General features: G+C 41.2%; 1 protein-coding gene across 11 annotated transcripts; it reads left to right on the top strand.

Moving 5' to 3' along the window:
* The first annotated feature begins 873 nt into the window (after window positions 1-873).
* Window positions 874-15,447, top strand: ATMIN (ATM interactor). 11 transcript variants are annotated; one of them, XM_030457894.1, is made up of 7 exons: window positions 949-1,104; window positions 5,587-5,712; window positions 6,683-6,882; window positions 7,853-10,126; window positions 11,468-11,614; window positions 12,335-12,366; window positions 15,253-15,447. In XM_030457894.1, exons 1-4 carry the CDS (start codon window positions 1,075-1,077, stop codon window positions 9,681-9,683), a joined length of 2,187 nt encoding a protein of 728 aa, XP_030313754.1. In that variant the 5' UTR covers window positions 949-1,074; the 3' UTR covers window positions 9,684-10,126; window positions 11,468-11,614; window positions 12,335-12,366; window positions 15,253-15,447. The 11 variants fall into 11 exon arrangements, with proteins under 11 accessions (XP_030313750.1, XP_030313751.1, XP_030313749.1 ...); XM_030457893.1 differs by lacking the exon at window positions 15,253-15,447 and having other exon boundaries at window positions 7,853-9,825; window positions 10,049-10,126; window positions 12,335-14,770; XM_030457900.1 differs by lacking the exon at window positions 15,253-15,447 and having other exon boundaries at window positions 7,853-8,195; window positions 8,454-10,126; window positions 12,335-14,770.
* The last annotated feature ends 1,995 nt before the right edge of the window (window positions 15,448-17,442 follow it).

Consider the following 17,442-nt stretch of genomic DNA (forward strand, 5'->3'; position numbering starts at 1 on the left):
TTCCTAATGCTCTCTCCCAAGTAACTTAAATGCCCGAGATGATAATGATTTTATCATAAAGTTTCGAAGTACTCTAAAACACTGTGAGTAGCTGGCCTACTGCCTGTTTCTGCCTCTTGTTTCTGGGAAAGGCAGTCTCTTCTTTGTAACAGCTAAAAAGTTGGGCTGATGCTCAGATACACGTTTCACATCTCTACCTTCCTGTAACCAGGGACCTTACAGGAACTACAAAGCAGCTCGGGGCAAGCAAGCAGGTATTGTGTACTCATAAATAACAGAACACATACAGGGAAGAGGACAGAGCTACACCCATCACCCAGCTCTTCCCCATACATATAGAATCATAGAATTGGCTGGGTTGGAAGGGACCTCAGAGATCATCGAGTCCAACCCTTGATCCACCCTTGCTGTTGCTAGACTATGGCACTGAGTGCCATATCGAGGATATGTTTCTCTATTACCTGCCCAAGCTATAGAGGAAAAATCTCCTGTGTATTATTGTTCCTGTAAAACGTGAGTTGACAGCAGTAAATCAACGCAAAACCCCTGTGGGGAGGAGACCCCCGCAGCTCCATCTCCCGCGGGACGGAAGGCAGCGGGGCTGACACACCCTGTGCCTGCTTCAGCTCCGCGCGTTTTCTGACATCAGCGCGGTGAACACATTCACCGCCTCTTCCGTCAGGACCTCCCGGACCGGCTCTGGGTCCGGGTCCGGTCCCGGTCCCGCCCTCTCGGCCCGCAGCGTGACGCTGACGTGAGAGGGCGTGTCCCATCCTGCGCTACTAAATATTCACCAGCGGCGACGGCGATTGGCTGCCGCCCCGGAAGTGTCTGGGGCACGGGGTGGGGGGTGTGGAGCCGGCAGCTGACAGCAACATGGCGGCGGCAGCGGCCGGGCGGCGTGGCGGGGGGCTGGGGCGGCCCCCGGCTCCTCCACCCGTGCCCGTGGGGGATCTGCCGCCCGCCGGAGAGTTGGTGCGTCCCTCGGTGACAGAGCTGTCCCAAGTGAGGACCAACATCCTGTGCACGGTGCCCGGCTGCGGCAAGGTCCTGCCCAACAGCCCGGCCCTCAACATGCACCTCAGCAAGGCTCACCCGCTACAGGTACCGCCGCACAGCCCTGAGGCCCGGTTCGGTCCGGCCCGCCCGGCCGCTTCCCTCCTGCTCAGCCCCGCGGGGATGGGGGGTGCCGCGCCCCTCACCTCGCTCCATGGGGCTCTAATGGCGCAGATTCTTTATCCGCTCCGTGAAGCCCCCGGGGCCTGGGCCGCCTCCTTCCCGTCCCTGCCCGCAGGCCGCTGGGTGAGGGGCTGGCTCCTGGGGGATGGGGGGCCGGGGGCGTCCCGCGCAGGCAGCGCTGGGCTTTGCTTTGTGCAGTGAAGTAAAACCGGGGGAGGGAGGAGGGCATTCTGAAGAGGAATAATGAAGTGTTTCTCCTTGTCTCGTGTTTAAATCTCCCCCACGCGAAAAGCGCGGGTGTGTTTACAAGGAGAGGGGTGCGTTTGCACCCTGTGAACAGCCCTGCTGGGGTTTCCACCGAAATAACTTCTAGCAAGCAGCTTATTTTGCACCGGCGTTGCACCAAAGCAGTTACAAGTTCTTTGGGGCTCAGTTTCTGTTACTTCCCTTGCTCATGGCTTGTCTTTCTGCAGCTCTCTCCATTGCAGCCCCAACACTTCTGGATGCTGTGTAAGCAGATTCTGTTTCCTACCCTTAGCAGCTGGCAAGTCATCACAATCCAAACGCTGAGTGCTGTTGTGCTGGGGTTCTTTTTTTTTTTAAAAAAAAAAAAAAAAAGTGTGAGCCAAAATAAACCTAGATGGATGCCATCTTGGAAATGAGCCCTCGTTACCGTAGCACTCCTGAGAAAACACAGCATCTCCTGTGGGGGGAGGAGTCCTGCAAGTGCATGCTTGAGTGTGGGCCTTTCAGAAAGAAATCCTGACTTTTCTAAAAATGATAATGCTGAGTGAGTGAGGACAAAGCCTGGGAAACTTCAAGTGAAGCATTCATAGCTGCACGCTGAAAATGGCAGCCCCAGTGGGCAAACAATAAACATACTTGTGAAACAGATGATCTTTGGTGATGAACAAAAGAAAATAGTCTCAATCATACTTGAGCATGCAGTCTCCTATCTCTGATTATTTAATTCTATTTCTTAATATGCATTAGCAACTTTTGCATGTGTTACGTATTCTGTCTGGTGTGTTTGATGGGTGGAGGTACAACAAAAATTGAAAGCATTCACTCATGAGCTTGTACTCTGAAAGTATGGATCAGCCAGCAGGTTCTGTAACTCGTGTTCAGTGTGATGTATGAGGAAATTCTGCCTTCTGACCTGACCCACTGCTTAGAAAGCTGTTAACTAGTGGTGCCTCACAGAGTTACCATGTGTTTCTATCACCAAATTACTAAATCTTGTGGTAGTTTGGATAAACACTGGGATGGTTGCAGATGACTTAGAATCATAGAATCATAGAATCGACTGGGTTGGAAGGGACCTCAGAGATCATCAGGTCCAACCCTTGATCCACTACTGCTGGAGTTACCAGACCATGGCACTGAGTGCCACATCCAGTCTCTTTTTAAGTATCTCCAGGGACGGAGAATCCACTACTTCCCTGGGCAGCCCATTCCAATGCCTGACTTACTGCAAGGGCATTGTAATGGAGAGTAAAATGTTACTGTGGCTTAGAGGAGGGTGGTTTTTCTGTACTGTGTCCTAGATAAAATATCTTCAGTATGATGCACAGCTTGAGAATGCATCTGGAATGAAATCATAAAGATATGAAGGTAAAAGGATAAAAATCTAGGTTCACATTACTCTGTTTCTCCAGACATGGACTTGGACTAATATTTTAGTAATTCTTTGGTCTGTATTGTTTAATGGGGAGAAGAGGAAGACTTCTGTGCAGTTTATAAATTAAGCTAGAGGAGTTCTTGTAAAGGAGAGGATTCTGTGGATTCCCATGGCAGCAGGGAGGCCGCAGTCACCGGTGAGCTGGAAAGGGCAGTTTACCCTTGGGGTAGGCTACTCAAATGTGAACATTCTGTTCACAGAACGAACAGGTTTGTTTCTATAAGAATAAATGCACTTCTCTTTGTGCTGTTTAGTGAAGAAATGCATGATCTGCTGGAAAAAAATATTTTAAGTGGTTGAGTACAGTCTACTGTAACTTACTGTTCTAAATTAATCTTTTGGAGTAAGCCTTTCTGTTGAAGGAAAGCAAGATGTCACTAAATTCACTGGAAAGGGAGTGTTGGCATGACTGAAATATGACTGATCAGATGTAGTTTTGAGAATTTTTTATTTTCTGTAAGATTAACTACTTAGAGCCAGGAGGACTTTGAAGATGAGGACTTGGACTTTCTCAAAATCAGTTTACTGTCTGGATAAGGGTTACTTATATGTGTGGATTATCTGGCAACTTGTCACAACAAATTTACCCTTAAAGGTATATGTTTCAGCTGTTAAAAAGGCACTTTAATGTTTATATAGCTTTTAAACACTTGGTGTTACTCTGTACCTTAGTACTGAAGTAGTTTTAAATAACCTAACTGTGGTTTACCTTGAACTTGAACATAAGTAAGTACTTGAACATATTTCTCATACTGTCCTTTCATTTGTTGGGTTGTGAGGCTAAATAAAACACACTTTGAGTAACTTAGGAATAAGTAACTCCAATTGTGGCTTTCTAAGCTTATTGATCTTGTCTGCTGTGGGAGAGACCACACCTAGTTTTGACCGGAAGACAAATCTCTTTTTCTCTTGAGGACTGGCATCTGGTCAAAGTGGTTCTGGGTAAAGTCAGGATAACAAAGTGTAATGGGAAGTGGGGATGGATCAACTGGATTTCTCTGAGCCATGTTCCTGTTTTGGGCAGTGGCTCTCAGAGCTGCAAAATTAATTGAGTTATTATTCATCAGAGGTAAACCAGGCCTGTTAATGAATGGTTTATCCATGGGGAAAATTGCTGTATATGAAGATGCTTAGAAGGTTAAAACATTACATGAAACCTCCCTTTTTAGAGAATTATTCCAGGTCTTCTTGATGGAATGACATCATTTTGGTTGAGAGCCTCTAAACATTGCTCCCCTGAGTATGGTATGGCATTGGCAAAAATGAACTTGCAGCAATGTCAGTAAGTGTGTGGAAATATAACTGAAGTATTGCTTGAAGGGATCACATCTGACACAGGACAGCACAGGATTGAGAGGCTTTTTGAGGAAGAGAAAAACTGTTGAAGTGTCCCAGTTATCTGCTTCGTGGGGTTCATGAAGTGCAAGTGAAATGAACCCTCAAGAAGCAAGGCACAGGTAGCTCAGTGCAGGGTTGTTGGGTTGTGACAGACTGCAGCTCAGGAAGAAGTGAGGGTGTGAGCAGTGAACCCCTTTGCATCCCAGCTGCAGTACACACTACTTGTTTGCTTCACATGGGACAACTGTTGCACCTTGTGGATTCTTTATGTTTGGTGTAACGTGTATGAACACGAAGCAGCTGGAGATCTGCCCAAAGAAGGTAGGGAGGGAGGGAGTGGTGTAAAAGCAACATTCCACTGCTTATTGTGCTTACTGTCACTGTCCTTGTGCTAAGGAAAACAGGGTGCAGAGCTCAAGCAGGGCATGGTCCTGTAATTCTTCCCTGAATAATCATCATGGGAATGCCATCAGGGACTGCTCTGACTGGCTCTGAGGACTTGGTGGCCTCCTACTCAGTGCCAGGGTGTAAGGAGCCTCACAGCTACTCTGAGCATCACATTTTTCTTATTTCACTTTCATTCTTTGCTTAGACACAGATGCCTGATGTTTCCCCTGAGACTCTTTGCTACAGGCTGTGTCTGGAGAGATGCCTCTTGTCTGGTTTCCATGGCTGTGTCCTCAGTAGGTTCTGTGTGGTCAAACAATCCTTACGGTCCCATTAGTGTTTCTTTCTTGATGTGCATTTTTGAGGTCCTCTTTGAGCAAGTTGCTTTCTTCTGCTGTGTACATGTGATAGTCAGGGAGACAGATTGCAGAGAAAGTCACTTAATGCTAGGAGGTTCAGAACAACTACTAGTTGTAAGAGCCATAGACTTAAGTGAGATTTGGTTTGTGAGTCAAATTAAGTGGCAGAATGTACTTAGCATTGTCCATTTTATTAAAATTAAACTCTAAATAGTACTGAGAGAATTCCAGTGTCAGGAAAGTGTTGTGTTGCACAGGGTGTGACTGATTTTAATGGACCTTCAAGTACACTATGCTACTAACAAGTAAAACCACATTAAACTGGCAGTGTAGTATCTGTAGGGAAAACTTCCTGGCTCAAATAACACAGAAGGTGTTGGTGAAGTGGGTTGGTAAAAGTAAACAGTACAGAAACCCTGCTCTGTAGAGCTTGTTGTGATTTCACTCGGTAATTTTGATGGTAACTTTGCTAAGTAGCATCCACATAGGTGGGAAACTCCATTTCCACTTTCCAGTCACCTAGGGAAGTGCCCTCAACTCAGTAGGTGTGTGAACTCAGCCAATGTTGATGTGAATTCTGAATTTTGTCTTTTAATATGCAAACCTGTAGAACTGTCAGCTTCTCATTTGGTTATTTTTCAGGATGGAAAACTTAATGCACCAATAAGGAAGAGTTTGAAAACTTCACAGAAATTCTACTGCTGTCCTATTGAAGGCTGCCCTAGAGGACCAAACAGACCGTTTTCCCAATTTTCTCTTGTAAAACAGGTATTTCTGTTTCATGAATTATTCATACTGATTCAGTCCTGATGCTCTCAACTCCAGAGTAAATACTTTTGTGTTTGGATTTGAGCAAAGCCCCTCAGCATATATCTAGAATTTGGATAATTGCATGCAGAAGCTCCACATAGGCATATGGATAATAAATTTGCATGTTTACATCTTGGCATTAGAGAACTTGAACATCATGCCAGGTTGTTCTGCAAAATGAGAAGACAGCCCCATTCCACAAATTGAAAAGATGGAAAAATGTCAGAGGAGAGGAAAAAATACCACAGTAGCAACCAGTAAAGGTTTTAAACATGGCTGCTGCTTTTAAACTCTTTTTCCATGTAGTCAAGAATTAGTTTTTTCTCTGCTTCAGAAACAAGATGCCTTTGTTTGCTAGTTATCTGTCTAAGAAAACATGTAAGACTTTTTTTCTGCATGAGTGAGTAAAAAATCACCCTTCTGCTGTTGGTTACCTGTGATAAGCTAGGGCGACCTCAGGAGATAAGTGGTAGCACTCTGTGCTGTATGTGAAAAGGGAAAATTCTGGTGTTTGTTCTGAAGTGACCTGTTTGACTTCAGACTATTTGTTCAGTTGCCCTGTTGCAACACATGTTTATTATCTCTCTTTGGCAAGATTAATCTATTGATTTATTAATGTCCATAGGAAACCTCCAGTAGCATTAGGACACATAAATCATGTCTGGATTTTAAGATGCACCTATCACAAGCAGATTTGCAAACTTCAGTTTCTTCCTACTGATTGCTTTAAGCTTGTAACTTGCTCCTAACAAGTCTTCTAAACAAATTTTAATCCTACTCTTCAGTGCTATTTATTAAAAATTATTATTTTTAATAATAGTATTGCTGTAACTTTTTAATAACAGTATTACTGCGTCTCTTAAACATAATTTTCTTTTTTTTTAATCTTAGCTGAAGGCTAATGTTTACTTTTTGGTGTGTATTCCAGCACTTTATGAAAATGCATGCTGAAAAGAAGCACAAATGTGATAAATGTAGTAACTCCTATGGTACAGAATGGTATTTGAAACGGCACATAGAGGTCTGTGGCAAAACCTTCCAGTGCACTTGTGGATGTCCTTATGCCAGCAGAACAGCATTGCTGTCCCATATTTACAGAACTGGCCACGAAATTCCTGCAGAACACAGGTAAAAGGGAAGCAATTAAGTAATGATTCTTCTCTTCATTCCTAAGCCCTCTGTCTCCTATGTCCTGGCTTTTTGTCTTCTTTCTATTGATTAAACAGGAAATAGGCTTATATTGGTTTAGCTGTGGAACAGTTTGCAGGGTTTTTTCTGCTGCTTTTAGTAGTTTCTGTTCTGTTAAAAGCAATTAGAATCATCTAACCTTTAAATATGATTTCCCCCCATATAAAGCAAAGTACTGTCAGTGTGGTAGTCGATCATTGCATGGCAGAAATGTGAGTGAGGGCTTCTTGTTGCATCTGCTTTCACACTTCAGCAGAGATCATTTGGCAAAGTTTACAGCTGGTAACTGTGACATGAAGTGCAGTTCAGTTTATTTTATTTTCTAGTCTAGCCATCTATGCAAGTATTAGTAGTTCCCTTTGGGGGTTTTTGGGGACTGTTTTGTTTTGGTTTAATGCCTATATCTGCATGTTTACATTTAAGGTTGTCTGAAAGTGTACTTGTATTTCACAAAGGGTAATCTGTGTCCTAAGGCCTGGCCTGCCTGCCTTGGAGATTCAGCTGCTGCAAGCTTAAGTTTTATGTGAGGAAGTGCTAATTGTGTCTCCAGTTTCCATGAGAGACCTTTGCCTGTACACTAATTTTAAGGGCACCCTCCTTTCAGTGTTCTGAGTCAGTGTCAAAGTAACAAACATGTTCTTAAATCAAAGTGCTTAATGTACAAGGGAGAAGAAGCCATCTAAACTTTCACCTGCATTTAGACATAGGTCTGCATAAAAGAGGTAACTTTTTTCTTTTTTAAATGTGAGTGTGGGAAGTACTTTTATGTTTTAATCAGGATTAGTTGTCTTCTCATATTCAACTTCATCTATGACTTCAGCTTTTTTTTCCAATGCAATGATTGAAAAGAATGGAAGGCAAATCATTTTGTGCTTGAAAGGAGTATAAAGTATTTATGTCCTGTTCACAGGGATCCTCCTAGTAAGAAAAGGAAAATGGAAGCCTCTGTACATAATCAGCAGTTGGCAGAGAAAGCAAACGAAGCACTCATCAATACCCACAATAATAATCCTGGCACTCAGGAACTGGAGTCCTCTGAAGTGAAAGTAGTGGCCTCTCTCAAAGGCTCCTGCAGTTCTACCTTCACGAACCAAATGCAGCCAAAATGTACACCCAAGATGCTTTTGCCAAAGCCCAAGGTGGCTTTGGTTAAAGTTCCAGTGATGCAGCTTGCTCACTTGCCTGTCTATGTATCTGCAACAGACTCTGCTGTCAAACCTGCTGTAGTGGCTGTTGATAATCAAGGTTCAGTTGTAAGTACTGTTCACTTATTGCCTCAATCTATAGGAATCCTGATCCCAGCACTGGAGGCAGAAACTCTTGTATTTCAAGACAGTATGCCTGTTTCAAAAGTGACAAATTCTGTTGATAATGAACCAGTAAGTACTGGTGTACAAGTTGAGCTGGATAAGATTACATCGAATAACACAGGGCAAGAGCTGGGGAATGTTTGTCACAAGAATAAAATTTCTTCAATAAATATCCAGACTGACTTATCTTATATTTCACAGAACTTTGTGCCAGCTGCATCCTGGACTCCCAGTTCTTCTGTATCCTCTTGCTCTCAGACAGATCTCTCATTCAGTTCACAAGTTTCATTACCCATCAGTGTACAAACACAGACACTGCTGCCTGCTTCCAAACTGACTTCATCTATAGCTGCTCAGACTGATGCTTTTAGTCAGGTTTGTTTTCCAATGTGTGGCATTTCTAGAGAGACTCAAACCAGTAGGACACAGGACTTGATGGATGGAAGAGTGCAAATGGACCAGGCTGTAATGTGCAGTGACATCTTTGACAACGTTCATTCCTCATACAATGTTTCTACTCACACTGAGCTTCCAGAAAACAATTTAATGCCTGCAAATATAGATCAAACCTTGCTGCAAAGGAGTAACTGCAAGAGCCTGAATCAAGATACAGAGAAGTCTGAATCCCTTATCAGCTTCAATACACAGACTAATATACTTCCACCTCAAAATACTACAGATAATCAAACGCAGACGATGGATCTACTAAATGATCTGGAAAACATCTTTTCAGGAAACATGTCTGGCCAGACACTGGACAATCGTGGTCTTCTGTCTGAGACAAGTTCTAATGCTGACACTCATCTGCCATCTGGTCCATCACAGAGCACAGGAATAGACTTTGACATTGAAGAGTTCTTTTCAGCATCCAATATCCAAACTCAGACTGAGGAGAGTGAGCTCGGTACCCTGAACTCTGAGCCAGTTTTGGAGTCTCTGGACATTGAAACTCAGACTGATTTCTTGTTTTCAGATAATGCCACTCAGTCATACAACTGCCGAGGAAACTCTAACTTCCTAGGTTTGGAGATGTTTGATACACAGACACAGACAGACCTGAATTTCTTTTTGGACAGTAATAGCCATCTGCCTTTAGGAAGTATTCTGAAGCAGTCGAGTTTCTCCATGAGTACTGACTCATCTGACACAGAAACCCAGACAGAAGTGTACCTGGCTACTAAAAATATACCTGCTCAAAATATTGAAAGCAAAGTCCAGCTCAGTAGCACTGAAACACAGACTATGGATAGCTGCTTTGAGAATCTAGGGAGTTTATTCCTCACCAGCAATGAGACACAGACAGCAATGGATGACTTTCTTCTGGCTGACTTAGCCTGGAATACAATGGAGTCCCAGTTCAGCTCAGTAGAAACTCAGACCTGTGAAGAGCTGTGCTCCTTGTTTCAGGGCTCTGACAAGCCCAGCCACTGAATACCACACAAAATAACTGTTTCCTGTGGTTTGAAATTAAGTTATTGGGGTGGGAAGGATGGCTTGACCAAGTTTTATCTACTTTGCATTATTGAATGTAGTTATTGTCAGCAGATGGCCTAAGAGACTTCTCATGCTGCAGGTACTCTATTGAATATGATCCTTTACATAAGCTATGTGTGTATGAATGGGGGTAAGGAGGGGCTGTTACATGTTAGTGTACATTTGAACCTTAAAAAAAATAATTATGTGGTGCCTATGTTTTTTCTTCAAACTTATTTATAATGCTGATACTGCTTTCATTTAAATGGAAGATCTCCTAAAGTTGTTCTTTATATCTCTGTCTAATCCTGGCTTATATATAGGGTTCCAATGTGCTGGACCAAAAACCCAACCTGTCCGATTCAGATGCTTCCCTGAACTTGAGGGAGGATTCTGTTAGTGTAAGCTACTTCTGTTTACTTTTTTTAGTAGCTTGTATTTTAAATCCAGCATGAATGCAGTAAGACATGTTGTCTTCTTTTACTTTATGCCATCACAGCTTTTTCTCCTGCATAAGTTGGTATTTTCCAAATACCTGTCTGAGACACTAGACGCATACTGTTGAATTGTTGAATATATTTATTATTAAAAATATGTAGAAAGCAGAACTTTCATAACTTTTTTCCCTGAGTGGCACTGATGCCCTTTGATGGGTAGGATGAGAATTTGGAATACATAGTTGCAGGGGAAATTACTATGTTGTCTTTAAGTTAGTGTAATAAATAGGACTAACATTAATAGAATCTTGAGGAAGCATTAAACTTTTTCTGTCTGTAAGATGCAAATGTTACAATGTGTATGCCTCCAAGACTGGAATAATTTGTGTTTGCTGAAGTTCTCTTAGCTTTACTAAGATACAAGTTGAGAAATGTTACAGTGGTTTATAGCTCTGTTACCTCTACAGAAATATTCAGAAATGGGAAGTTAAATTCTCTACTTACTCACCTAGGCTCCTGTTTTTGGACTTCCTGCTTCCAAAAACAATTGGGGCCTGTACAACAGAGGTGGGAGATCAGCTCACAGAAGCCCTTTCAGAATAGTTGTATCTTGCTTTTGCACATTGATCTGCAGTTCCTTTGACTTTTCAAGTTTTTCTGAGTGTAGTCAAATTGAAACTGTTTTTTCAGAGAAGAAACGTGTGACCTCTTGGAATTTTTTTTTTAATGTTCATCTTTCCCCTCATACCATTGCTAGTAGTATATTTCATTTGATTTAAAAAAAAAAGAAAGCCAGTTGTGAATGTACTTTAGAATTTGGCCTTAACTAATTTTATGTTTTACTATATTACCTGCAAAATGTAGGCCTCTGGTTTTGTCCCAGAAAGGCTTTGGTTTCTGTTACCTTAAATGAAAAGAGAAACCTCTTCTTGTCAAGTTCCTGGGCCTGTAACAGACTTCACTCTCCCATTATCAGAGGAGAATTATGAGCTGTGTATTTACTAGGCAGCCCATCAGTAATGTATGTCCAAGCCTTAGTTTTTGAAGACTTGCTGTGCTATGTGCTTCATATTCTCAGCTCAAGGATGTGGAAGTTACTCATCCTCTGCAGCTAACTTGTTTTGCTGAGAATGACAAATACCTGTTTTGGTTTTTTAAATCTCTTTATCACTAGTTAAATTGCCATAGTTAACACACTAGTATGGTAAGCATCTCTACTTGTACTGGAAATAATCTCTTTACATTAACCCTGGAACTTATTTTCCTCCTGAAACCACAGCTCTGTTGCCTGTTGTAATTTTTCAGCATTTGTAGGTGGCAGGTCAGACACTTCCAGTCTTTGGGTGAAGAAACTGCAGGAAGGAATTTTGCAATCTCTCCCAGGAGCACAGTTAATTCTGCTTTGGGGAATGACCCCCAGGTTCCACAGTGCCTGGAGTTCTGATCTTAAAGGTGGGATATAGTAAAAAAAGAAGGAAGGGATCATTTGTAATTCTCTTTCTTCTGAAGGTGTGACTGATTGACATTTACCTGCCTGGGTTGAAATTGGGAAATAAGTTGATTTTTTTTTTTTTCAATAGCAGTATTTTTCTAGTAATGTTGCATCATCATATTTTAAAGTTTTTTTCCTTTTCCATTCTTGCCCCTGGCTGGAATGCCAGAGAATGTTTTATCATACAGGGGCTTCCATGTTTCCCATGTGCAAGCTGTCTGTACTGATTCATGAAAGAGAAGCAGGTACTACAGAGTTAGCTGGGGAAAACTGCATTTTCCACAGCTGGAGAAGGCAGAACTGAAAAACTGTTCATTACCTCTGAATTTAGAAGGTCAGTCTTTTTTTCTGCAAGGGAAGGACTCTTAGGTGATGAGGAGCAGAACTACAGAAGGCTTTGAATTGTAGCCATCTGAGAGACCAGATAGCATTTTAAAAACTTTGAAACTAATTTACAAATCAGAATGAGAATTGCCACGTTCCTATGGTATAAACCAAAGCTCTTAATGTCAGTGACTATCAGAAAAATTACTGCTCATTAATATTTTGAATTCTTCAAATTTGAACGAGTTCTTCAAACTGGCATATTTTCTGGGTTTGGTCATTGTTTTAGAAATAACCTTCAGACAGAACTATTTCTTGGTAGTATTAAATTGATACTTATCTCCCTTTTTCTGCAGTTTGATCTGATTTTCAAGGCACTGTCTCTATTGTAAGTATTGGTCAGCAGTGACTTATTACTTTGCTTATTCTCTTTTGAATCCTCTCCTGCCATTTGAACTGCTACACAAAAAGTAACATCAGATTCTCTGTTGCCTCTTAGAGCAGATTTTTATCTGGAAGTACTACTAATATTACCAGGACTTACTCTGCATTTGCTGCTTAATTTTGTTATGCTGTGGTTGCTGGATCTTGATCTGGATGTCTGTGTAATGCTACTCTAAAACTCAATTAGAAGTTTTGCAGTTTCACTTGAACTTTTCCTTAATATTTAAAAAAATCACACAAATGAAACAGCAAATTTAGGATATGCCTTCCATGAGAACATAGACACAAAACAGCTGAAAAATGGGAGGTTGTGCCATTGCCTTCCACGTGCTACAAATATGTATGACAGTAGATGAATGTTTCTTCTACTTTTGGCTTTATTTGCATCCATTTCCACTAACACAGTTGTAAATATTTCTTTGTGCTTTGGGTAGGGAGGGAATCCTCCCCCAACTCTTCGTGTCAGCCTAGAGACATAGGTTAAAGTCAGAGTTTACTAACGCTGCATATTCTTAGCTATGCAAAGCTGCTTGTGTCTAGACAATTTTCACTTCCAAAGGATATGAAATCTTAAAATACATGTGCTTGCAGTTATCAAGAGCTGTAAAACAAGCCTTGTGAGACCTCATCTAGTTTTGAACAATCAATGTCTGTAACTTCATGTATGTAACTAACACTCCTTACAATTTTTATTCCAAGGAGCACACACAGTCATTTTTTCTGTTGAAAACAAAGATCTGAATTCCCCTGTTAGTCCTGTGTACTTTGATTGTTTTAGGGGCAACAGAACAAAGAGAGATGCCTGCCTTCCACTGCTTTGTATCTTGATCCTGCCCAAACCTGCTCATGTGATTAGTTAGATCTGAACTGATTTTTCATGAGGCTGGGTAGAGATGTAAGTGTTGGCAGGATTGGCATCTTTTTACTAGCCTTCCAAATATAGGGTGAATCAGCAGGACTTTTTCATGATCAACATAGGGTGCTCAACCCACAAAAGAGTGTGTCACTCAAGTGACAACTCAGAGGTGAACCAAATGTACTTTGCCTTTATCATTAAGGCTGTACAGCTTCCTTTGCTTTAACATATTTCTGATGTCTTGGGTCCTTTTTAAAAAACATCTTAATGTACAATTTACTGTTCCAAATACATTCACACCAAAATGATCCTAGCAATCTGGGCCTTGCAGGCTTTTCCATTTATGTTTGTTTTGAGGTGCTGCTATGCTTGTGTACAAACTTCCATTAGTAACTTTATTTGAACACTCTGAGAGTAGGGTTGTTTAATGGTAGCAAACTTCAATGTGTGGTGCAAACGTGAGTCTTCTGGGTTTTTTGTTGTTGTTTTTTAACAGTTGATGTGAATTTAAATGTGTGCTAGGAGGATTTCCTGCTTACAGCATGACTGAATTTTTGTGTTTAAATGCCATTGCTATGCAATGAACAGAACCAAGGAACTACATCTTTCAACTCTGCATTGCCTTGCAGTCAGGTTGAGAATGTTTGTATTCATGTGTGTGACTCTTCCACTTCACCAAAAATGTAATCAGCCTGAAACAGCAGAAACTCCTGAAGGAACTGAGGAGTTATATAACAGAAGGTCCTCCTTGATTCTTTTTTCATATCCTGGCTTTACAGCAGTTTCTTCCACATAACTAGCAGTGAAACATAACAGATGACTTGTGATGATGGAAACTGTACCTTTCACAACAACTGATGCTTTACATGCATGCTTCAAGCACTTGCATGCAGAGCAAGACTGACAGTACTTCTACCTACAGATATTTGCAAGTACATCTGTGATAAAGCTAGATATGAAAGATAGACATATTGTTTTCAGCTTAGGGAATTCAGCCCCTGATTACAATTTAATTTAAACTTGTCATTATTTGGAATGGATGAGTAATAAATCTCATGGGTGAGTCTTTCCCAAAGCATGTGTGAGTTACTCTCAATAAAGCTGACTAATGTCCTTAAAATACTTTTCTTCTCACTGGTGAGATTTTGACTTAGTAGACAAATTCAAAGTACATCCATGTTTAATTTTTGCTGTTTGAGCCAGTAAACTTGCAATGAGTTTCAAAAGCGAGCACTCATTTCTTAGACCTATTTTACAAGTGACAATCCCAAAGAAGGAATGTTGTCCTAGTAATTGTGAAACTTTTAAGTATGTTAATGCATGCAGAGAAAAAACCTTGTGCCAAAATACTGTTCCATATTTCCCTCTTTTGGAAACTGAAGTGTTATACAAAGCTACTAGTAAGTTATTCACAAGTATTGAAATGTTTTGTTCACAAATGAAGCACTTAGTCCTGTAAATTATACATATTTTGGAATAAAGTTAATTAAATCCATTTTTGCCTTCTGTTTTAATGCCTGTGATTTCCTGCCTGAAAAGGCAGGGGTGGGGTGTTCAGTGCCCACTGGCAAGTACCACTGCTCCTTAGCATCTTTGGAAAGCCACCTGTCTTGAATTGGTAGAGATTTACTAAGTTACAGCTATCTCAGTTTAAGTCCTTGATCTCCAGAGGCTGCACAGTCTTTCCTGTGTAGTCCTACTTTCCAATGAGCCCCACAAAATTTAAACTCACAACAAAATCCAATGTCAAGATGCAGCTTGAGAGGTTCCCTGTGCATGAACTTAGGTGCAGAATCTGGTATGTTCACACCAGGCTGGATTCTTCTGACCAGCAGCACCCAGGCAGCACTAGTGGTGCTCCTTCTCAAACCTTTCAGCAGGATGTGGAAATTTTAATATTTTATTACCTTGAATGCACAGTGGAATGCCTCTACACTTTCAGTTCACTGACAGATGCTCTTTTTTCTACAACAGGCTCTCAGGGCATTCTCCACCTTATCATCCACCCCTCCTGCAGCTTTCAAGATCTCAAGAGTCATATGTAACTTAAAGTAGAAATTCAACTGCATTATGATTATTAGTTTTCAAAGTATCCTTCTTGAAAGTTACGGTTCTAGCAGCTTATAGTATTTTGCAGTATGTTTTATATAACTGAGAAAATCATCCATGCCACTGAATATTTTTTAAAAAGTAGGTTGATACAAGTATGGTTCATACTGTGTCCCTTTTCTTGTACAGTTCACACCCTTTTCTGTTAGCTGGGGAATATAAATGCTGATTTCTACTCTTACCTTTATGTCTTCTGTATATAATACAGAGCAGGTGAACAGGCAGATGCTCCTTGACTGAAAGTTCATCTGTACTGTTACATCAGCTGTGGTCACTACAGAAGCACTCTCTGACACAGAGCAGGCTGCTGTTTTTCAGTCCCATCATACTCTGAGGAGGGAATTTTTGCACAAGGCAGCATTCAGCCCTGGGGGTAGCAAAATACGGCAGGCATTTCCAGAGGGGAGTATATCAGAAATGCCTAGAAGCTACATTCCTGTTCAGAGCACTTAAAATCATGACTGTCAAAAGTCTAAGATGGTTTTTTTTCCTTTTAGGAATAATAGCACTATTCCTATCAGAGGGATGGTTCTGTTCAGGCTGTTAACTCAGCCTTTTCATTATTCAGAACAGGTTTGGCCCATGGACAATAGTCAGATACTTAGCCTGATCCTCATGAAATTTTCACAAATGGCACACAGTCTAAAAGGCAGGACAAACTTTAACTCTTGTTTGAGAACAGATTGAGCTGTTTAGAGATCAGAGAAACCTTATTTTTAACTACTTTCTTTGTTACTTTTACTGAGAATTCACTTACTGCTTCTACTGGCAGAGAAAACATTCCTGAACTGTTTGTGTTCGGTTCCTGAATTTCCTCCACTTAAATTGCATGCTGGCAAGCTGTTTGTTTTCTGTCAAAACAATGGAATTAGAGGTAGATTTTCTTTCTGGCTCCAGGATTTGACAGTGGGCCCACTGGAATCAGTCCTTTGGAAGTTTGGACCTAAAACAAAAGGGGAAAAATGGTGATTGAACTTCCAGGTGTTCGTGTTCCATCATTGTCTTTTTACATTGCTGTCAACAATTCCCTTTTTGCTTGTTTTGTTTTGGCACCTTGAGTATAGGAAGCACTTCTAGCTCATCTAGCCCTTAAGTTTCTTTCCTTTCCTTTCCTTGAACAGGAATGGTTTTATTCTTCAGAGAATTTACACGTAAACAAGAAGCTTCTGTTTCCTGTGCCAGAGGAAAGCAGTATATTCAAGGGCACAAAGCTCAATTAAGCTGACAGTGGCCCAAGTGTTGTGCACTGATTTCTGTTCTAGGCTTTTAGTTTGCAGCTTTTCTGGTCTTCTGCTACAGGTCTTGTACACCATCTGCCATGTGGTTCTTAGAAATATTCTCTCAGATCAGGTTGTAATAAAACCTGTTCAATCTCTCTGATTTTGCAGTTTCAAAAACCTCAGCAAAAAAATTTATCTGGCATGAAACAGTGGAAATAAAGTTTATAGTTTTCCCTGCAACGTCAGACATTTTCTGCTGTGTTCCTAAAGAATTTACACCCTGTCTGCAATCGTTCCAAATTATATTTGCTATAATGAATGTGTTTGGCTTTACTTACTGGTAATTGGTAATGCAGTTTTCTTACTGCAGCAGCAGTATTTTTAGTTAGCTGAATGGGAGAGACTATTTTCTTTCCTAGACTACAGAAAATGTTACTGGTTTCACAGAAATATGTTTGAATTTTCTGATAAGTGAAAAATGGGACTGAAGCAAGCATATATGGATTTAGTTATCCCAGTGCTATTTGTGAGGGATGCTGCTTCTGTAGAGCTTGCACCTTGCGTCTAAACATGGAAAACAGGATTAGAAAATATATTACTGTGGGGGGAAGGAAAGAAAGAAGGGAAGAAATTAACAGCCAAGTTACAGCCTGATTCCAGATACTCACTGGCTGAGATTTTCAGATATCCAGAGTATTGAAAGAGATAAAAGATGGATATAGGTCATAGCATCAACCAGATGAAGGAACACAGGAGCAACTCAGCAGCCTTGAGCTCTTTCTGGTGCAGGTGGTTACTTGGTTGGCTGTCCAGGAGGTGGCCTCCTCTCTGCAGG

The sequence above is a fragment of the Calypte anna genome, chromosome 11 (assembly GCF_003957555.1).
Source record: "Calypte anna isolate BGI_N300 chromosome 11, bCalAnn1_v1.p, whole genome shotgun sequence".
NCBI lineage: Eukaryota > Metazoa > Chordata > Aves > Apodiformes > Trochilidae > Calypte > Calypte anna.